At 42.0% G+C, this 23,449-nt stretch overlaps 1 protein-coding gene across 1 annotated transcript in view; it reads right to left on the bottom strand.

Moving 5' to 3' along the window:
* Positions 1-23,449, bottom strand: part of NSMCE2 (NSE2 SUMO ligase component of SMC5/6 complex) — a 133,537-nt gene that overhangs the window by 82,700 nt on the left and 27,388 nt on the right. Inside the window, exon 3 of the mRNA XM_075495260.1 lies at positions 21,025-21,131. Within this exon, the coding sequence (XP_075351375.1) occupies positions 21,025-21,131 (107 nt within the window). The remainder of the gene's footprint in view (positions 1-21,024; positions 21,132-23,449) is intronic.

Here is a 23,449-nt window from a genome sequence, read left to right as displayed (position 1 = left end):
GGCCCGTTCCTGTAGATTAACTATTATTAATCTCCATCATGATTGCTCCCCTTTATTTTTGTCTTCTGCCATGCAATATACAGTCACATGATAATATTTTTTGCTTCATGAGTTTCTCTTCTCCACCAACCTCACCAGCACATTCTCTTGTCCAAGGGACTTTAGTTTGGACAGCAGACACAGCTCATCTCTACAAAATATAGGGCAGTTGATATCGCCCTTGTTTCTCAAATTCATGACAGACTCCCGTGACAACCAATGAGGAATCTCATCTTGTTATATAAAATACTACATGCAAAAGAGCCCAAGAACAGGACAAACAACTCCCTGAGGAAGTTATGGATTACAATCAGTAAAGAGATGGACCATTAACTGGTCAACCGTTTCATTGTTCGCATGACAGAGAGAATGAAACATGCCTACTGCAAAGCCGGGTAACAAAACTGAAAAAAAAAGAACACCCAACTCACTGGCAGAAGAAAAAAACTCTTTTCCAGAGTCACTAACTCAAAATGAAATAATTAAAACTCCCACTTCAGAAGCTACCACTTTGAAGTGGAACTGCAGATCTCTATTTGCATATTAGGAATGCTTGTGTCGATTTCCATGCTCCATCTGAGCAGGAGATTGCAGATGAGGATGACAAGGCTCTGAATTAGGACAAATCAAATGGATGCGGACTCATGAAATCCTGTAGAGATAATTATGAGTCTCTCGAGATGATGTAATTAGTATATTAGCATGGTTTCCTCCTTTAGCAGTAAATACATTTTAACAATACGTAATGTCTCTATGTCTGCTATTTAATATGTCAGCCCTGCTAAAAGTCCTTTGCACCCTCCTGTTCGGTGTGTCAGCATCATTATATGCCCCCACTTTGTGGCAGACAACTAGATGCACAAAAAGACTAAGATGTAGCAAAGATGCAAACTGTAGCACTTAAGATTTAGACATCCTGCTATCTAATGCAATCCCCTCCCTAAATTAGACAGACTTTTTATGAAATGGATGGAGAAAGCTAAGTGTCAAAAAACAGGAATCACAAAAGCCAGCTATCTAAGCAAAGATAGTCTAAGTGACAGGGAGTCCTATTCCTCTAATGGCAATGGGTGCCTCCACCACAAACCCTTTCGTTGCATTAGTTGCTTAAGCCAGGCAAATCCTTCCTCATAAACAATGATGAGAGAAATCCACATACTATCAGACTTAATATCTCAGTGGTTAAAACAGTCATCAGTAAGGTGAGTGACCCATTTTCAAATCACTGCTCATCCCATATTAGTTGTCCTAGCCCATAGGCTATTGGGTATTCAGGGGTAAGACATCTCGATCTCTCCTGTTTGAAGTTGTTCCACTTTGTATAACTAATTAAAAGATAATTGGAGTAAGTACTTGAACCTGACTCTCCCACATCCCAGGTTATTGCCTAACCATTCAGCTGTGGGTTCACTCTCTCATTTTGTTTCTGCAAGGTTCTTAAATCATGTAGGCACTTTTAAAAATCCTATTCTCTGTATTTTACATACAAACATTCACAGAGAAGAAAGTCACATTCATTTCATAATTACCACTACAAATATCTCCCATTCTTCTCATATATAGTACCAGCTCTCTTGCTCAATGCTGAAAGATAGGTGTTTTGTTTGTGTGTTTGTTGGGGGGGAGGGTCGTCTTTTTCAAACCCTTTGTCACAATACAACCCATTTGTGCAAGCACAAAACCAACTTTTTCTGTGGTTCTTAGTTTTGATTCTTTGCTTGGAGAAGGCAACAAGAAGCCTCAAACAGTATTCATAGATAGCAGAATAAAGGGATATTCGTCTTTCACAATGATTGATGATCGTTCTTTGGATTCTAAAAATATGGTATGGGCTTCAGAAAGCACATGATGTGATGAACAGCTCTCTGCCCTGAAGAGCTCGCAAAGTAAATGATGGACCTGGCACACAAGCAAAGACGCAATATAAACCACACATCGGGAGAAACACAGATTACAAATCCAGGATAATGAAGCACAAGTGAAAGCTTGTAAGGTATTTCAAAATAAGGACAGCCTGGTATAACAGGCATTTGTTCAAGGACTATAAGGGCATCATGAGCTGATAACAGAAAGATAGTCTAGGGAAGAAGTAGTTCAAGAAGTAGTACACATGACAAAGTAATTCAAGGAAGGCTGTTCAACTGGTCTACACAAGCAATAAATGTTTACATTTATTTTACAGTTATCCCACTATAAAACTTGCAGATCCTTTTATTTCATTTCAGCTTACGTGTCCTATATGAGAGTTTAACAAAATAAAACAAACCAAAAGAAAACCTCACTGAAAAAACCCACAAGAAAAAAAAAAAACACTCATCCCAGAGCAAGAATGTAGGGAACACTGATAAAACTATTTTAGTTCTGTCGCTGGCAAAACCTTCCCCAAAAACAAAGCCTTAGTTTCAAACTGTGAAGTAACTACAGTCCGAGAAGAGATGAGGGAAAATTTTAGAAATGTTGGGTGAACAGTGGCTGAGGAAAACTTAAGAGTCCAGCAACAGTATTGTGAAATGTTAAATGCAACAACATTACACAGCAAGCAGGGGAAGATCTGATTCAAAAAACCAAAACTTTGGCTGTGCAAAACCACACTGGCTCATTTATGTTTTCCAGAAATGTTTTTACGATATAGCATTCTGTTAGTCTTCAGCTTGCAGGAGTTCTTCCCCATAGCAGAGGCTTGTGGTGACATAATACAGGCACAAACCAACCCCCAGAACAAAAGGTTAAAGTCTTTTACAATATTTAATTTCTGTAGAGATTTAAACATTTCAATATGTCATTACAAAACAAAATGACTCAGTATAGATGCAATTCAGATGTACCAAAATGCATTAGTCATTCAATAAAACAGGCACTGAGGATTTACTAAAAATACTTTACAGAAAAAAATAACAACATGTATTTACTTTACTGAATGGTTGTTGTGGAAAACACATAAAACCAAATCCTGCATAAATCACCTTAATTTGCCTACCCTGAAACTAGGACTGCTAGTCCTAGTCCTAAAGCAGCATGGCTAACCCACATCCAGTTTCCAGCCCTTGTTTTGAACAGCAGTGCAAGAGGAAGCAATGTGTGATGTGATCACAAGGCAAGCAAACAGGGCAGGGAACTAACTAACCGGCAGCATGAGGAGCTCCCTGCCAGGTGGGAGTCTCACCAGCGGCACAGTTACCTTGCATCAGCTTCCTACTCGTCTAGAGATGAGATGGTGTTCCTTAGGGAACACCAGCAACAAGGAGCCTTGCCATCAGGACACAAGACCAGAAGCAAAGCAGTTAACATGGCAGTTGGACTGCAGGGTGCGTAAAGGAATCCCAGAGATGTCACAAACAGAAGCTGCTCCCAAATGGTAATAACACAGCACAGGTCACCCGTGCAGCCTTTCTGGTACTTTGGCAACCTCAGCCTCCATGGAAGTGCTGAGGGTACATTCTGCTATCCAGGGCTTGGACTGCTCAGACGCCCAGTGCTCCTCCCTGGGGCAGGGAGGTGCGTTCTGATCAAGTCACTGCTATGCTCAGTTAGGAGCTGCCAAGAGACATCAGCAGGCTTCATGCATCAAGGGTGCTGCACAGGAGACCAGTAGGATCTTTGAAGAATTTCTCCAATACACAAGCTTAAGCCCCATTAGGGTAAGAATTACCAAATATCTGCTGGAAATACAATATGGCGGAAACAGTCTAGGAGGTTCCTGGGGTGTGGGGCAGATAACTTCCTGACACAGCTGGTGAGTGAGCCAACTAGGGAAGGTGCCCTGCTGGAGCTGTTGTTTGTGAACAGAGAAGGCCTTGTGGGTGATGTGGTGGTTGGAGGCTGTCTTGGGCATAGCAAGCATGAAATGATAGAGTTTTTGATTCTTGGAGAAGTAAGGAGGGGGGTCAGCAGAACTGCCACCTTGGACTTCTGGAGGGCAGACTTTGGCCTGTTTGGGAGCCTGGTTGACAGAGTCCCTTGGGAGGCAGTCCTGAAGGGCAAAGGAGTCCAGGAAGGCTGGACATTCTTCAAGAAGGAAATCTTAAAGGGCAGGAGCAGGCCGTCCCCATGTGCTGAAAGACGAGCCAGCGGGGAAGAAGACCAGCCTGGCTGAACAGAGAGCTTTGGCTGGAACTCAGGAAAAAAAGAGGAGAGTTTATGACCTTTGGAAGAAGGGGTAGGACACTCAGGAGGACTACAAAGATGTCATGAGGTTATGCAGGGAGAAAATCAGAAGGGCCAAAGCCCAACTAGAACTTAATCTGGGTACTGCTGTAAAAGACAATAAAAAATGTTTCCATAAATACATTAGCAGCAAAAGAAGGGCTAAGGAGAATCTTCATCCTTTATTGGACATGGGGAGAAACATAGTGACAAAGGATGACAAAAAGGCTGAGGTCCTTAATGCCTTCTTTAATTGTTAGACCTCAGTCTTTAATAGTTAGACCAGTTGTTCTCTGGGTACCCAGCCCCCTGAGCTGGAAGACAGGGATGGGGAGCAGAATGAAGCCCCCATAATCCAAGGGGAAATGGTTAGTGACCTGCTACACCACTTAGACACACACAAGTCTATGGGGCTGAAAGGGATCCACCCAAGAGCACTGAGGGAGGTGGCGGAAGCGCTCACCAAGCCACTTTTCAATCCTTTATCGCAGTCCTGGCTAACTGGGGAGGTCCCAGTTGACTGGAGGTTAGCAAATGTGACACCCACCTACAAGAAGGGCCAGAAGGAGGATCCGGGGAACTACAGGCCTGTCAGTCTGACCTCGGTGCCAGGGAAGGTTATGGAGCAGATCATCCTGAGTGCCATCACATGGCATGTACAGGACAACCAGGTGATCAGGCCCAGTCAGCATGGGTTTATGAAAGGCAGGTCCTGCTTGACTAACCTGGTCTCCTTCTATGACAAGGTGACCCACTTAGTGGATGAGGGAAAGGCTGTGGATGTTGTCTATCTAGACTTCAGTAAAGCCTTTGACACTGTTTCCCACAGCATTCTCCTGGAGAAACTGGCTGCTCATGGCTTGGACAGGCATACTCTTCGCTGGATAAAAAACTGGCTGGCTCGCCAGGCCCAAAGAGTGCTGGTGAATGGAGTTAACTCCAGTTGGCAGCCGGTCACAAATGGTGTTCCCCAGGGCTCAGTATTGGGGCCAGTTCTGTTTAATATCTTTATCAATGATCTGGACGAGGGGATCGAGTGCACCCTCAGTACGTTTGGAGATGACACCAAGTTGGGCAGGAGTGTTGATCTGCTTGAGGGTAGGAAGGCTCTACAGAGGGACCTGGACAGGCTGGATCGATGGGCCGAGGCCAATTGTATGAGGTTCAACAAGACCAAGTGCTGGGCCCTGCACTTGGCTCACAACAACCCCATGCAACGCTACAGGCTTGGGGAAGAGTGGCTGGAAAGCTGCCAGGCAGAAAAGGACCTGGGGGTGTTGGTCAACAGCTGGCTGAATATGAGCCAGCAGTGTGCCCAGGTGGCCAAGAAGGCCGATAGCATCCTGGCTTGTATCAGAAATATTGTGGTGTCCTGGTTTCAGCTGGGATACAGTGGTTGCGTGACGCTTAATTGCTGACTGGGGTTCAACCACAAGATGTGGCCAGCAGGACTAGGGAAATGATCGTGCCCCTGTACTCGGCACTGGTGAGGCCGCACCTCGAATACTGTGTTCAGTTTTGGGGCCCCCACTACAAGAGGGATATTGAGGTGCTGGAGCGTGTCCAGAGAAGGGCAACGAAGCTGGTGAAGGGTCTGGAGCACAAGTCTTATGAGGAGCGGCTGAGGGAACTGGGGTGGTTTAGCCTGGAGAAAAGGAGGCTGAGGGGAGACCTTATCGCTCTCTACACCTACCTGAAAGGAGGTTGTAGTGAGGTGGGTGTTGGTCTCTTCTCCCAAGTAACAAGCAATAGGACAAGAGGAAACGGTCTCAAGTTGCGGCAGGGGAGGTTTAGATTGGATATTAGGAAAAATTTCTTCACTGAAAGGGTTATCAAGCATTGGAACAGGCTGCCCAGGGAAGTGGTTGAGTCACCATCCCTGGAGGTACTTCAAAGACGTGTAGCTGTGGTGCTCAGGGACATGGTTTAGTGGTGGACTTGGCCGTGTTAGGCTTACAGTTGAACTTGATGATTTTAAAGGTCTTTTCCAAACTAAACGATTCTATGATTCTATTCCATGATTCTAAGAAGAAAGGTATGACTGAAGGACCAGGAAGAGGATACAAACTTGCAGAGGATGGAAGCTGGAAGCCTGTGACTTCAGGTAAAAGGAATAAAGCTCTGTTTCCTCCTCCAGCTGTGCCTAGCTAACAGTTTCAGGAACAGTAGGGGAAGTTTGGGGACAAAATTCTGAGTGGGTATCTCAAGTCTTTGGATTAGTACCAGTACTAAAGAAAGCATCGGTGTTAGTGGCTGATGAGGCTCCCCTGTGTGAAACAGAAGAATCCATCCCTATTATCTAGGTGAGTCTGTTGATTGCCCAGAATCTAGATCACTGATGTTACAGAGAAATTGCCAACACTCACCCAGCCTTCCAAATTCTACCTCTTGCTGCTAACCCTTGTGGGACAGAAGTAACACAGCCAAGGGAAACCTTGAGCAGCTCAAATGGAACAGAGAGCTCAGAGCAACATGAGAAGGCAGAAATCCCAGTGCTGCTCTCTTCAATCCTTCTAGTCAATGGAGAGGCCTGGCTAGCAGATGTAACCAGCAGACTGATGCCTGGTTGTACAGCTGCTGTCACCAGAAAGACTTTGGGTTCTTTGATTACAATGCCTCGTTCAATGAAGATGGACTGCTATGGAGATATGGAAGCCACCTGACAAAGAGAAAAACATTTCTGTGAAGAGACTTTCTATTCTAGTGAGGATGGCTTTAAACTAAATTCACCGAGGAATGGGTACTTGGCCCAGAGATAAGGGAAGGGAGGAGAAAGTATGTGTGAGAAAAGGACACAAGGGAAAGTTATACCTTTCTACTTGGAGGGAGGGCATGCAGAGGCTTACCTCAGGTGTCTGGATACTAGTGCACAGAGCCTGGCCAACAAACAAGAAGAATTGGAAGTCTATGCATAGTCAGAGAGTTCTGATGTGATCAGGATCACAAGGATTAAATGGGATGGCATCCATGACTGTGACAGTGTTGTGGAGGCTGTTCAAGGAGAACAAGCAATGAAGAAGAAGGGCAGTTGCACTTTCTTAAAAAGCACCTCCTTGTCTATGCAGAGGTCCAGTGTGAAACCAGAGACATATCTGACAGGAATCTTTTAGTCAAAAGCAAAGGCAAAAGCAACATTGGCCACGCAGCAGTGGGGGCCTGTTACACACCACCTGCCCAAGGGGACAAAGTGGATAAGGCTGTCCACAAACAACTACCAAAAGCAACCCGATTACCAGCCTTGGTCCTCATTAGGGATTTCAACCATGTGGGCACCATGGCATTGTTCAAGCAATCCAGGATATTTCTAGATTGCATTGGTGATAACTTTTAATGCAAATGCTAGAGAGACCAAACAAAGATAATACTCTACGTGACCTCTGTGCACAAACAAGGAAGATCAAGTGGCAAATGTGGTCACAGACAGTAGCTTGGGAGCAGTGACCACAAGCTGATTGCATTCAGGATCTACAAGAAGATGGGAAGGTAAGCAGAAGAATTAGGACTCAGGATTTTATGCAAGCGGACTTTGGGTTATTCAGGAGATGTCTCAGCAGAATCTCCCGAGAAGTTGATGCAAAAGGTGCCTAGGATAGCTGGTAAATTTTTATAGGAAAACTTATTGAGAGCTCAGGAACAAATAATCCTGTTGTACAAGAAGACTGGAAATTTCAGTAGAAGACCCACTTGACTAAGCAAGGAGCTTCTTAATGAACTGTAATGCAAAAAGACAGCATACAGCAAACAAGAACAGGCAACAAAAAAGGAGTACAAAAGCACTACTTTGGCACTTAGGAACAAAATTGGGAAAACTGAAGTGCATTTAGAATTAAAACAAGTGAGGGATATAAAGAGCAGCAAGAGGGAATTGTGTAAGTTCAGAGGAAATGTGGGGATGTTACTGAATGGGGGAGACAACCTAGTGGTTGTGCAGATGGAAAAGGCTGAAGTACTCAATACATTTTTGCCTCAATCTTCACAGGCAAAGAGTACTGCTAGATTTCCAGCTGTACCAGGATGGTTTGGGAAGGAACAGGTTAGGGACGACAAGTTAGAAATGAGTTAGAGCAGCTGGATGTATTCAAATCCATGAGGACAGACAAGATTAATCTGAAAGTGCTGAAAGAGTTGGCTGATGTGACCCCAAGAGTCCTGCCTGTCATCTCCAAAAAAACCCATGATCATTGAGGCAGGCCCCTGAAAACTGGAAAAAGGCTAGCACTATGCCTGCCTTTAAAAAAGGCATGAGAAAGAACTCAGGCAACTACAGGCCAGGTAGCCTCACCTCAGCCCCTGGAAAGATTACATACCACATCCTTTTGGAATCCACCTCCAAACATGCAGAGAACAAAAGGTAATCAGCAACAATCAACGTGGACTTACAAAGGGCAGTTTATGCTTGATTAAACTGATTGCCTTATGTGATGAACTGACCTGAAATGCAGATGTGGGGAGAGTGGTGGATGTAATCAAATGGTCTGGTAGGTAAATTGAAAACTACTGGGACAGCAGGGCTCAGAGGGTAACACTCACAGTAAACATTAGTTTGATGCCCAATTTGTAGCCAGTACCAAGCAGAATATTATAGTGGTGAACAGTAGGGCTGAAAATGTTCAATATCCTCACCAACAACCTGGATGATGAAACACAATGCACTCTCAGCAATCTTCTAGACAATATTAACCTAGTGGCATTTGACACATCAAGCAGTAGAGCTTTAATCAAGAAGGACCTTGAGGAAATTCAGGACTGGAAATGTCAAGCTCAACAAGAAAAATTCTGCAGCTTTTCTAGGGGCAGGGTAACCCCATGCATCAGTGCATGCTAGGAACTGACTGTCTTTGTAGCAGCTCTGCTGAAAAGGACAGGGAGGTTATGGTAGACGCCAAGCGAAATGTGAGGAAACATTCTCACTGCTAATAAGGCAAATTGGATACCGGCTACATTAGGAGCAGCATGGCCAGCAGGACAAAGAAAGTTACTCTCCTGCTATATGAAACATTGATTAGGCGATAGCTGAAATACCACATCCAGTATCAGACTCCCCAGTTCAAGAGGTACATGGAGAAACTGGCGTCTAGGAAGGGGCCGTGGGCTCATGATGGACAGAAGTTGAAGCAGCTGGGTTTTTTTAGTCTGATAAACAGGAGGCTGAGAGAGGCAAAAACTATTTGGAAGAGGAGTTACAAAAATGGTGGAGCCAAGCTTTCCTCAAGTAATGAAAGTGCATGTAAAATCATGATTTTTTTTCTGACAGTGCTATCAACTTAGTGCTTTGTTTTTTTAAAAATAAGACATGCTTTGTTGTCTCTTATTCAGCATCTCCTGTAATAAGCAGCCCATAGTCACAACTTAGTTGACCATATATATAATCCCAGTTGGACCACCTTTCTAGTTTATAACACTGCTGATGGGGATATAAAAGGCATTTTTATGTTCAGCAATTCAGGAATCTCAAGGACTGATCTTAAAACTTTCAGATTCTGATCTATTAAAGTAAGTAAAAAACCTACATTGTATGGTACCTACCTATCCGGGAAAACATTTCATCCCATTTGGTGTGGTTGAGATCAGAGCAGGTACTTAACGTGGAACTTCATCAAATTTATAAGAAGGGGTTCCAGCAGATGCTCACCCAGAGCTGTAGTTCTCCTCCTCCCGCCAATACTACAAGCAAGATTTGTTATTTAGAACACATTATTAAGTTTTTCTTGGGCATTAAGGGAGAAAGCTGGCTGCAAGACAAGGATCTAGCTGAAGATTCCTCCCTTCTTTGGTCCAAGTGGGTGTAGCTCTGCTAACTTCAGGCTGGATTTTATCTGCTAGTACCTAATTATTAAATGGTTTGTGTGGTTTTATATGATACAGATTTGAAGTGAGCTTTGAGATTAAGAATTTTTCAATTATGTAACAATGCCCAGAGCAGGAGCTGTTCATTTACTTATTTTTTAAATCATCAAATGTATGAGTAAGAACACAGAGATAAATTATTAGATACCCTGAAGACTTTCCAAATATTAAAAATATGGAGGTGAAAGGTAGTTTTTAGATACAACTACGTTCCAAAATAGGTTTGAAGCAGATTATAAATATTATTCGTCTAAAGCTATGTAGCCAGTCAATATAAATTTCAGGATGCAGGAGTGCTTGTGGACTCTGTATTTTCTATGTAGTTTGTTTTCTGCTGCATAAAGATGTGAGTAGGGCATCAGACCAAAGATCCATCCAGCATATTCTCGTCTTTGACAGTGGCAGAAGCAAAAAGCTGGAGCAGGAGTACAACAAGAACACCAAATAGAAAGATCTTCCCCTGTTTCCCACCATATACTTTCCCTGCTTCTAGCAACTTGCAGTTTAGGGGTTTCCCAAGACAGTGACTGTATTTGAATCTTTACATCTAATAGCTGTCAATGAGTTTTTCTTCCATTAATTTGTCTAGTAGCTTTTTGAACCCATTAATGCTTCTGGTCTCCATAACATCCTGTGGCAATTAACTCCCCAATGTAATTATTCACTGCGTAAAAAGTTACTTCCTTTTGTTGGTTTAAAACCTGTTGCTGGATAATTTCATTAAATAGCTCTTTGTCTTTATGTGATACATTGTGAACAAGCACTTCTGTTCCATCCATGACTGTACACACTGCTATTATAGTCACCTCTTATCTGAATTAACCGACAGTTTCTCCTTGAACAGAAGTAAAGCCACACTTGTGATCCTCTATAGGCGCTTTTTGCTTTAGCTGGATTTTCTCCTTACCGTAAAACACTGTACTTCTATCAAAAATTTAACAGACAAATAAGTACTGAAAAGAACTAGTATAAGGAGGGATTAATATAAGGAGTCTGGGTTTGAGTTTCATGCGGTTTTGAAATGGCTGAGCATAAACTCACTTGGAGCTGTATTACACGATACAGCTGTAGTTACCTATGCTGTGTATATAAACCTGGTTGATGGGATTTGTCTGAAATACGTTTATAAGCCTGACTGATTAAGGAGGCCAGGCATATTCAAACCTAACTGGTAGATTAAGCAGAATGACTAGCTATACTCAGGTCTAACTAGCTCATAGAGGGTTAGCAGAGACACACATCGTTATAATTGATGGGGCTGCTCTGTGCAAATCCAACTGATGGGTCAGATTCTCTTAAGACACTGTTCAACAGGATCGCCACTGTTCTGTCAGATTTTGTCTGCCAAGAGATATCATGCACTGCTGTGGGTGGGAGAAAATGTAATGCTTCTGTAAGTCTTCTCCAAGTGCATGCCACCAACTAACAACAGCCAACTCTGGTTTTGGTCAAAAGAAGACGAGAAAGGGATTCTAAAGCCTAAGCAGGCTGTAAGAGGGGAAGCAACAGGAGAGGAAGAGGAGCTGCCCACCAAACAGAACATAGTCAATGTAACTCCAGGGAGAAGAGGTGGTGATGAGGGCTGTGGTTCCAGTAGTTAGTGAAATTTAACAGACGGCAGTGGGGGAAGGTGGGGTTGTTTTGTGGGGAGTAAGGGCATACAGTGGGGTTGTTAATAGCCAAGTCCAGAAACGCCCTGTTTCGATAGATGGTTTTACTGAATTGGACCAAACTGCCTCTAGTGCAGCCCAGCCTTTACCTGTATCCCTTGATCACCTCCAACTAAGCATAAAAATATCCACGGAGAAACATTTCATCTACAGCCCACACTTCATCATTACAACAATTATCACACACCACAAAACCACACCCTGTAAGTTTTCCCTACTCAAGTTGCCATCTTCCCAGCAACCCTTGTAAATTCGCCATTGCATCCAAGCCCTTACTATCCTATCCTCTCCCCACACAACAGACTGCTGGGGAAAAAATAGCATCATAACAGCTTTGAACAGAGGATGAGTATCTAGTTGAATAAACACTGAATTGTTCACACAGAAGCAGTGGCAATGCAGTAAGGCACCAACAGCTGAAAAGAGCCAGAAGAGTTAACACTAGCAACATCATTGAGCTTTTCATTTTTCTGTTTTTGTGGAATTTATCAGGCGTAGTATGTGTGAGTACACGTTAATGTGGGAACTTTACACTTTACAAGGAAGTTCTGAGTGTATCTGATGTACACACTTATTTTCTTAAGTCTTTTAAAATATTTTTCATTCACTGTCAGTGTTAACACGCAAGTCTAAGGATAAAAGAAATACTTCAGCTACTTAAATCAGCTTACTCAGGCTATGCACTTAGCTCAGTTAAATAAGATGAGAGCCCAGAAACTAGTCCAACTTGCCAACTCTTATTATCAAGCACAGTGTTTGTAACTCACAGTAGGTTATCAACAATGGGGCCACATTTGGGAGATACCGTGACATCTGGTATTGATTTCTGGCAGGATTTAGGTCTTTTTTGAAACCTCCACCTCAAGTTGGAAAGATAATAAAATGCATACGTACTACTAGACAGATTTTTTTTTTATTTTAGTAGGCATTAAAATAGGCATAGTTACATACTGCAGCAAATCACAAACACAAAGAAGTCATGCTTCTTCTTTTAAATCAAGGCACTACCTCCCATCAACAGGAGCAATGTGAAAGGTGAGAAAGAAAGACAGGTCGACATTTGCAGAACAGGTTGAGTGCATGTGTTAAAATCATGAGAAACCCATTATATAATTTAAAGAAATAAATGTCAAAAAGCTGCTCTTAACTCCCAACATCAAAAAATAAAACAAAGAAATGCTCCACAAACCTTCAGTTCTTTCCATTTTAACAAAGGCCCTAAATATGCAGTTCTGTAAAAGTTAAAACATTCAGAACAATCTGTATTATGAAGTCGCAAGAATTTGGTACATTCTAAACTACATGTAACATGTTGCACACACACTCCTGCTTACGGCCAGTATTGGATAGCTCAACGAGAAAAAGTCCCAAATAATATAATTTATGACGAAGCTAGGAATGAGAGTAGCAACTTCTACTAACTCCTTCTTAACTGAAATTCTTTAACAAAAACAAATTCATGGTAGTAGCAGCCACAAAAAAGTGTGATCTAGTTAATGCTGTGAGCAACATTTTATTTGTGATTCATTATAAAGCTGCTAAGAATTTTGCAGAGGGAAAATCTGTGTAACTGAATATTTTTATTGATAAGGTCAGTTAAAAAACATTCTAGGAGAAAGAGTAAATGTTTTTAAATGAGTGACCTAACATTTAAACTTTTGGGGGAGGAATATTAAAATACCCAACATACACATATATTTTCTGGAAACAATTACAGTAATTAAAACAACACCGAACATTTGGAGAGAGACATTTTATGGAAGGCATTCCAGAACTGCCTCCCCAAAGACACTGATCAACTTGGGTGTGTTCAATTAATGGGTGAAATTAATTTCAAGTCAAAACCCCTGCTGCTGAGAATCATCCAGCCTTTAGCGCTCCCCCCCCACCCCCCGCATTTAAATCCGTGGACTGTCAGCAGGATCCTTCCAGATGACATGGTTAATTTGAAAGACTATTTTCACTACTGATCAACTGAAACTACAACTCCAGTGTTTCCAGTAATAAGTTTCATCAACAAAAAAAGTAATAATCCATAATTTGAGATGAAGATGGCCTTTTAATTTGCACTGGCTATCTACCTCAACACCTATCAATTTCATTACATTTTATAATTTTATCTTCTTCCTCTAGGCTAAATTAAGCCAGACAGAGTTAACTCATGTTGACTCTGAAATGCAGACGTTGCCTAGGAAAGCAGGGATCCAAACCACAGAGACTTTCAGTTGCTCTCTGTTGTGACCTTCTGGAATTCCAGAAACAGTTCAGACTGCCAATTACAATCCTTAGTATTAAAATAAAATCACTAAAAAACTGAATTCAAATTGCTTTGAAATCTTCAGTTAGAAAAAAAAATAAATCTCTTCACAGACAGAGAGATGGGATGCTGTCCACATGACTGAGATCGTGGTTGAACTAGATAGTAAATTCAGTTTCAGTATGTCTAGTACAAGATCAAAAACACCACAACTGCATGACGCACTGATTAAGTGCAACCCACTCTGCCAATTCTAGTTTTGCACATAGTTATGCTCCATCAGGTAGCGTCTGTCCTTCTGCAACCGGCATACAGCCAGTATAAATATGATATCATGTGATCTGGTTTATTTGATGAGAATGTGCTACCAGGTGATTTGGTACTGCACAAAAGTGGTATTAATGAACATGGGACCATAGCCCAAGGCACAGAGTGAAACAATTTGTCAAGGTCAACCACAGAGGCTGCTAGTAGACCTGAAAATAGTATCCAGTCCTCCTTAATCCCAAGCTAGTTTGCTACCTACTGGGCAGCATTGCTGCCCAACATAAGAAGCCCAGTTTTCAAATTACAATGGGGTTCTGAGGATTTCTTTGGCACATTTGTTCTAAATACTATCCCTGCTGCCACCCTGCCTATGGAGCTCCCAGTTCCATGTGATGGTCCGAGGTCCAGAACATTTCTTTTCACCCAAATCCTCACTCTGCTAACCAGCTGTGGCCCCTGCTGCCCCAGCCCTAGCCACACAAGCCAAGGGCCACTTCAGCAACTGCAGTGTTGACACTGCAAATATTTAGGAAAATGTTTAGCTTGACAAATGTAAGTAACCACAGTGAAGTCAAATAAATCTATGTTCGTGTGCAAGGGTGTCCAGCGTTTACTCTCCAAAAAGCAGGACACGTTTTTATGCTTCCTATGAGACACTCAGACACACTACTGAGGGTGCGCTATATAACCCGCATAAAATCAAACACTACTCCTACTTCTTTATATACTGCTCACTAAAAAAATATTTTTTATGGCAGCTTTTCAAATGTGGACTCTAACATATTATTGTAGTGAACTATACACATAGCTTACTAATTCTGGGAAAATAAAAAAGCGGCTTCCATCAAATGCTTAGCCCAACACATACAGAGACAGACACAAAAAAGTAAAGTAAATATTAGAAAGTAAATATTAGAAATGTGTTGAAACGCATCCTTGTCCCAGTTTCTGCAGGAAATGCCTACAACAGTGCAATACTGTTTGAATTACTGTTTGGAGATGGCAGTAGGACAGAGCAAGCATTGCACTATTGATTAGAAATTAATCAAAGCAAATCAAAGAAATCAAAGAAATCAAAGAAATTGCAGTGAAGAAACTTGAAAATGTTAAAGAACTCCATAGCTAGTAAATGCCAGAATTAAGTTTGCCTGTAAAAGTTTTATTAAGCCCTATGGCATTATATATATGCAGAAGCATAACTACAGATCACATATTATTTTCCTCTACTGTCCTGCCCAAGTCATGATAAGGATTTGATCTAATGTCCATATTTTGCTTATTCTGGACAATGAATTATCAGTCTGAAGTGGCTTCACTAGTAGATAGCAAGTAAACAAGCAGTAAAGAGCAATTCCAGTTAGCATTCAAGGTACCAAGATGCCAAGGAGACATCCATTGTTAACAAAAACTTTAAAGATGAAGCAAGTTCTCCAGAAATCTGTTTATTATTTGCTGTGAGAGAAGACACTGCACAGGTACAATGTGTTTCACCAGGGGATTGACTTGTTGCTGCTGATGGTGCGCTTCAGTACACTGTAAGTGAACTTCAAGGGAAATCCACTAGCTTCTACAACAATTATAGAGTCAGAATAAATACAGTGAAAGACTACAAGAGTTATTTTATTTTTCCTACCAGCCCAAGAAAAGATATATACATCTCTCTAAACCCATTTTCATGGTAACAGACTTCACAAACATCTTCCTGAGCCGCTTCTGTGCAGCAGATGACTTTTTCGATGAAAAGAAGGTCTCAAAATTTTCATGGCTAGCATACAAGATTTCAGAATCAAGAAACACTGATGCACTGCACATAAGAGAAAATGCTCTGAACTCAGCTGGAACAGTAAAGGTCACAGTTGCAGATATGGATATCATCAGTGGATTTTGCCCTAAAACATGCTGTCATGACAGTGCAGTGAGAAGAAAAAGAAGAGCAAAGTGCTCATTAAGAAAGCACCAGCACCAAACAAGGCTGTTTGTTCCATGAAACTAGGAAGTTCCATGACAAAAATTGTTTCACTGACAACACTGGCAGAGAGTCCTGAATCAATCAGAACACATGAATCCCATGGGATTCATAGTCTTCCTGTTACTTAGCCCTACTTTTCTAAGTGACAATCTGATTTTGAAGCACAGGCCTGTCTCTAACAGGCAGCAGAGGTCATTGATGACACTGTCAGTGCCTGCCACACAGACTGGACTTGGTCATCACATCAGTTCTGCTGCCATAGCTGTGCCACCAAGGAAGATGGGAGCTGGGTGGAATCACATCCCCTGGTTGACCTTGCTATTCCTTCAAAACCCATGCTGCAGGTGGAGCTACCACTACAGAAAGTGTTTTGTTGGTTTAGTTTGCTTTGTCGAAAGAGATGGCTTGAATATATTGGTAGAGCCTTCTCCAATAGGACCCACAGCCAACACAGCTAATATTTCCATCTTTTTCTTCCAGCTCAACACCACCTCCTTCCTAGCACTCTTTCAACCAGTCTCTTCCTCATCTGTCTGTATGACCTCATGACTTCCCAAGCCCATGTCCTTTACCTTTCCATCTACCTCTTCCCACCCTCAGTGGTTCCGTAACATGCCTCTTAAAATTTTTCTTAAACACGTCTCCTTCCACCTCACTCAGGTTTAGATTTTATCCTCCCTCACAGTGCTCAGGTTTAGCAAAAGGCAGACACAATTCAAGCAACGTAGACTGATGCTTGGCAAAGCAGTAACTTACAAGAGGAAGTTACTAAGCAATCTCTGCCAGAGATGCCACTATCACATTCAACACTTCACTCTCACCCGCAAAGGAAACAAAATAGCCCAGGTTCTCTTTCCCTGCAGGAGAAGAAAAGAGAGGCGGGAATAATGCAACTTTAGAAAGCTAGTTATGTCTTCCTTGTTCTCTCGACAGACCTACAATACATTGTGATTCACTTTATTTAGAGAAGTCTGGGGACTTCAGAAAATTTACCGCAGCTTTTACAGTCCCAAACAAGCCACATGCTTGAAAAGCTGAGATAGTGATGAGAGTCCACCACCAACACCCCTGCTAATCTAGAGAGCAGAGTAGGGGAGAGAGAGCAGGCACAATATGCTGGCACTGGTCACTTGACAGCTCTCCCAGAGTAGGGGACACTTGAACTGGCTAAGTCAGCCTGGGTCCCAATCACTTGGGTCCACTTCAAGAGTATAAAGAAGTCTGCAAGAGATACTCCAGCTCCATCAGTCTTCTGTTGTTGTTACACTAAAAATAAGAGAGCTGTCTGGACTTTGCATGGAAAGGACCCGAATACTGGCTAATATATTTTTAAAATACCCGTTAAAAATGAAAAAAGAAGCAGCAGTAGGAGTCCAGTCATTACACAGGTACAAGAAAATCCAGTGGCACAGGGAGTTTCCACAGACAAAGGATTTCCCACAGCCTATTGTTGGAAACACTATGATTCAATTGCTCATTTCTTGCTCAACAGGCTGCTGATTCAACCAGAAGAGGATGCTGATACGCTTTACCTTCTGCATTCCACCTACTGCAACCTAAATCAACAAAAAAAATTGGCTTTTAAAAACATGTGACTATATCTCATGCTAGTTCCTAGTTACTTACATTACATACTTTTGATGTACAATATCTTTTTGTCAATGTCATTTAAAGGTAAACATAATAAAATAATAAATCAGGAATTTTAACTGTCGCTGTCTCCTTATCTTGCTAACTTCCAGTTGGACATTCACTACAAGCAGGTGGTTAGAAGGTGAAACACACAATATAACATACTTTCAGATTCACTGCTGTATGAAGAAACCACAGACCAGAAAAAATGACAACATACAAACTCACAAAATAATCAGATAAAATGTGCTTTGCAGCTTGAGACAAATATTGTTAACACTGTATATGAAAAACAGTCTGCTTGTGAAAATGAATGTCCTGCTGCAACTCCCCAGAGAAAGCCCTCAGGTAAGGAATTCAGATGGAACCAGGGAGCAAGCCAGTGGAGGCTATTTTAAACCCAAGCCTATCTACAGCTACCTCCAGGTGCAGTCCTAAATTCAGCAACAGTATCTGTTTCCCAGAAGCAGATTTTAAGCTGTCTCTGACAGGTAACTGAAGATATGCTGTGCAGTTCTAGAGGCATGGCATGAAGCTATCCTCCAAAACAAAGCACTAGCTGTTATTTTTTAGAGAAGAGATTGTATCTCTGTTCTACTGCAGAAGCTTATATACATTTCTTTCTCTTACTCAGAAAGGTTTGTTCAGGATGCTGGCAGTGGAAAGTACAGAAAATTCCCTAGAGCGAGGTAGGAAACAGACATAGGGGAAGTGTGGCTAGAGGCTTACAGATTAGCCATTCCTGACTTTATAATCCATGTAGACTCTTAAATGTGTTAAATGTCTTGGAGCTGCATTTTTAAAACCTTAGGAATGAAAGAACAAGGAAGGAGCTTGTTTTTGCAAAGCAGGGAGGAGTCTCTGACACAACATAAATGAGCTACATTAGGGAAAAAAAGGGGAAAAAAATTAAAACCAACCCTTCCAGGACTTTATTCTTTTGGAACACAAGCATAGATATGCACACAACAGATGCTGCTGAATCCAGTCCTAAAAATTATGAATGTATCATTGCTCTACCTAAACCCACAAAAATATCTTCACTTCATTGACTGCTTTGTTGGTGAAGGGACGGGCTTACTCTTTATACTCCTGAGGATGAAGAAAGTGTTTTGCTGACACATAGGAATAATGAAAGAAGTTACATTGTTGAAAATTACTTGAAATTCCTGTTATAACAATAACACGTCAGTTAGTTAATAGCTTACAATCAAAATATAAACCTACTATGTTTCACTCAAGTCTGGATATACATCATTAATTTCTAATTATGTGAGTGAGGACTATGTTATGTTTTACTAGGAAAGCTTTAAAAATCATGAATATTCCAAATAAAAGGAAAAAGTTCTGATCCATCCAGTTTCTGTCAAATATAAACTTGGAGGTCCTGCAATTACGGTGACATCTGAGTTGAAATGTATATTTAAAGACTGCATGAGGAATAGTGACTGTATTTGATGCTGTCCAACATTTGCTGATGTTGACATAGTTTTCAACGCCTTTTAACATGTAATATTTAATTATTTGAATGAAGATTTTTCAGTTAAGCATCTGACTCAGGATGATTTTAAAAATTTATTAAAGGAAAACCTTTCTACAAAATAAAAACCATGTAGGCATTTCCCAGAATAGAACTTGTGGAAAATGCATTGCTTTGCTCTCCTGTTTTTGTTTTAAAAATAGCAAAAAACAATAACAAGATAATAGCAAGACAGGTTTAATTGAAAAGCTCTACTACCTTCATGCTTTGAAACACAGATTTCACATCTTGAAGGGAAATAGAGATGTGCATTTTGCCTTTTCTAGAGAATTCCATACAAAACTGACACCTAAAAGTCTATTTGCAGGCACTAAAATAGGTTACTTAGAAAGCTGAGTTCTCCAAGCATGATGTGGCCCAAAAATTAAGTGATCAGGTACAGACTGCACTGAAATTGACTCTTTCAATGTCTGGATCTGCTGTGGAGCCTACACCTTCAGTACCTTGCTTGCTAATGGCCAGGCTGCGATGATCAGAAAAGAGAAAACTAAGGAGCTGGTTCAAGAGAGCGGTCAGGGACAGCCTGAGAGAATGCAGAAAAAGCAGCCGCGCACTGGAATCGGGGTAACAAGGTTACCGAGCTGAGTGGATCACGCAGAGTTCAAGAGCCAGGGACAGAGAATCAAAGGGGGCTGACAGGACGATACCCATGAGAAAACACGAGATAATGGCGGAGCGGGAACGGCCAGGACAACGGGGAGGCGCTGGCGGGCGGCGACGGGAGCAGCGGCGCTGGGCGGGCGCGGGGCCCCGCCGCAGCCCCGGCCGCCGCAGAGCGCGGCCCGCGGGGAACGCGACCGCGGCGCCCCCTGGCGGCCAGCGCCGCCGCCGCGCCCCGGCCCCGCCCCGCCCGGCCCCGGCCGTTCCCCCGCGCCGCGCTCCGGCCCTCGGGCCGCAGCGGGCACGTAGGGGGGTTGTGTTCCACGTCGCCTTCTGTCCGCGAAAGGCGGGGAGGGAGAAGTCCTCCGAAAGCTGGTGTTCAGCTGCCTGACCCACGGCGTCCTCCCCCGAGGCCGGCTGGCTAAGGAAAAGGAGCTTACGCAACCCGTGCTGCGTATGTTTCAGCCGAATAGCCCCGGCACCTGTTGTGCAACTACAATCGCACTCAACGCCGAGCTAGAAACCCCCTGAACACGCTGAAATGCTCTTGCAAAAATGCGTGGTCAGGAAGCAGACGAGACCCTAGTTAATTGAGTGAACAATTAACAAGCTCACCCTTTATTAAGCACCAGCAAATTCATGTGGCAGGAAGGCACTGGAAACCAGGCTTCATCAGTTCCCCGCTGCCAGAACCACTTGTTTATTCCTGAAATCGGCTGCCTCATTCATTACGCAGCTTCCATCTTCCACAATATGAGAAGCAGATATCATCTGAGACTACGGTGTCTTAACTACACAGTCCTCAGTCATTCCCAAAGCACTATCCATCCCATATTCCAGCTGGTGCAAGAGTTTGGTGGGGAGGAATCAGAAACTGTATCACACTGCATGCAAGCTAGGAAGAAAAATTAATAGTTGTACTGGCAACTTTAGTATTTTACACCTGTCAAAGGCCTATCTTTCCAACTATGTGTTGTTTTAATGTAACATTTGTATCTATTAAAAGATAATATTTAAATACAGATATATTTTCATAACTTTAATAGAAATGACAGTTTACCTGATTTACTGTTTCTTCAATTGCTCTCATATAATGGTTAAGTTCTCTGTCCATTGCAGCATATTCTAACATGACATTTTCCATACTGTTAACATCCTCTACATCATCTGCAAAACAAAATGTTTTGTACATGGATGATAAGTTGTATTATTTTCAGGGAGCAGTTTTTCTTTACAGATATGAAGACAAGTATTAATGCTGTGAATTTCTAAAGCATCTGTAAGGCACAGCAGGTGTTTTCAAACATATACTTTTTTCCTATTTTGCAACTGTAAACCTTGACATTTCTTGGGTAACTTGAACAAACAGCTTACTCAGAAAGACACTTCCCTTGTTTCATGTGAACAAGAGAGAGTGTGTGTAATTTCATCTACCAACACCTAGTCATTAGGCAATCAGGATATTTTCTGCAAAAGTTATATTTCATGACTCATCACATTGCCTCAGAAATAGTCAGAAGAAACTTACATGCCCTCTCAGTACAGTATAGTTCACAGCTATAATTAGAACCCTTATCCCCAATAAACATAGCTACTGCAAAATCAAAACAGAGCCAGCATTTTACAACACAGGAAATAATGGAAGATTGAATGGCATTGGCGAATCAAGCAGTAAAATTTTAATTGCCAGTGAAAATCAATGAATCCAGGACACATGCTTAGTAATTCACATCTACTTTTATTCTCTTCTGCATTCCTCCTAATTTCACTCCTTTCATCTCTAACTACACCTCTGCTTTCCCATTCTAACGTTGCTGTGCATCTGCTCAGCTGGATAAGGACTCTTCATATATGCTACAGGGCTGAACAGCCACAGCTGTCTCTCCTGACACAGGTGCATGTACCATACCAAATACTGCCAGCTGCGGGAGGACAGACAGCCATGAGCCCTAGCCCATTCAGGAAATTAAGAAATTAGGAAACATAGGTTCCCGCTTCTCCTACTCCCATTTATTCCTACCCTGCAATTTCCAGGTATAGAGAAAACAGCTGCAAGCATCTGGAAGCTGTAAAAGAGCCCCAAAGTCTGCCATGCAGCATTGGGGGTTGTTATTTAATGGAGTAGTCTTCTTTACAAGCAGTTTAAGTAGCCAATCTGTGCTGTTATTTTAAGGAAGAAAATCATGGTATAGTTTTTTAAATTACTTTTTTTGTGAAGAAAGGAAAATGTCTTCTGATCTGGCAAGCTAGTGCACTTCCTAAGTTGCTAACTATATTAGTATGTTAGAGGACAAAAATCTGTCTCTGCAGAAAGCTAACATAAAGCATTGTATACGGCCGTCTTAGCTTGAGAGCAAAACCTGAAACTGTTGCTGAAATAACACCACTCAGAGACAGGAGCTTCATACCATATGAAACAGTGATGGATCCAGGAGACAGAAGGAAAAGCACTAAGATATATTTATACCAAAAAGTTACATAATAAGCCATACTATTTTGTGAACACGGCAATTATAGTCACGATGTTTCCCTTAATTATGTATAGGCTTGGTATGTATCCATTTTTCATTAAGTAGATGAATGGATATTGCAGGCAGAATCTTGGCATTCCTGCAACTTTCTTCTGAATAATCAGCATTTCCCTCTCCCCTTTCCCTTCCCTCCCACCCAATTTCCATATCCTATCTGGTAACTATGATCATGCTCTTTTTCCTTCCTGCTAGGAAGCATATGAAGTGCCTCCTTCAAGGCTGACACAAATGGCACTCCATGAATCACAGGAAAGGTTTGTGTAGCAAGTAACTATCATTCTCCTCCCATGGCCAAAATGAATCATATCCATGACATAAAGAAACTACAGTGGCCTAACTCATTTTTTTAGGGGAAGAGAAGTGCATTGTTGAACACCAAGAGACCTGTATTAACAACATCTTTCCTAAAAGTTAAAAAAAGCTTTAGATAAAGAATAATAATGTTGCAACTTGAGAGAGGCATTAAAGTAAAGCTCAAAGAGGCAGAACACAGCTCAGGCAAGAGGGACATTATCTGTAACTACATCCCACTCTACATTCTTCATGTACTGACCGTTCCACCCATCCACCAGCCTGTTTTAAGTCTCAGTGATGTCCACTGTTGTTTCCCTGTTGCTGTTCTTTCATGCACATGAAGTATGTTATATATACTGGGAAATCGCTGAATGTGTCACTAATGCATGATCATAGCCTGCCCTTGAAGGCATTATGGACATAGAAGGACTGTATACAGGTCAGTTGTTGTCCATACCCTATTTCTGCTCTTTGACAGATACTAGAGTCCATTTTCTATCTGCAGTTCAATCCATAGTCCAAGGTGCTGAGAGCTAAGAAGAAATCTGCTATGTTGTTCCCAGCCACTCATCTCCCCATGTCCTAAACAAGATTTAAAAGAAAACTTACATTACAGGCTATTGTATTTGGCTTTGAAAAACTCTTGTCATCCCACATTAC

This window comes from Mycteria americana, chromosome 2, assembly GCF_035582795.1.
Source record: "Mycteria americana isolate JAX WOST 10 ecotype Jacksonville Zoo and Gardens chromosome 2, USCA_MyAme_1.0, whole genome shotgun sequence".
Lineage (NCBI taxonomy): Eukaryota > Metazoa > Chordata > Aves > Ciconiiformes > Ciconiidae > Mycteria > Mycteria americana.
The sequence above is the reverse complement of the archived record's forward strand: the minus strand, read 5'-3'. Positions and strand labels throughout refer to the sequence as shown.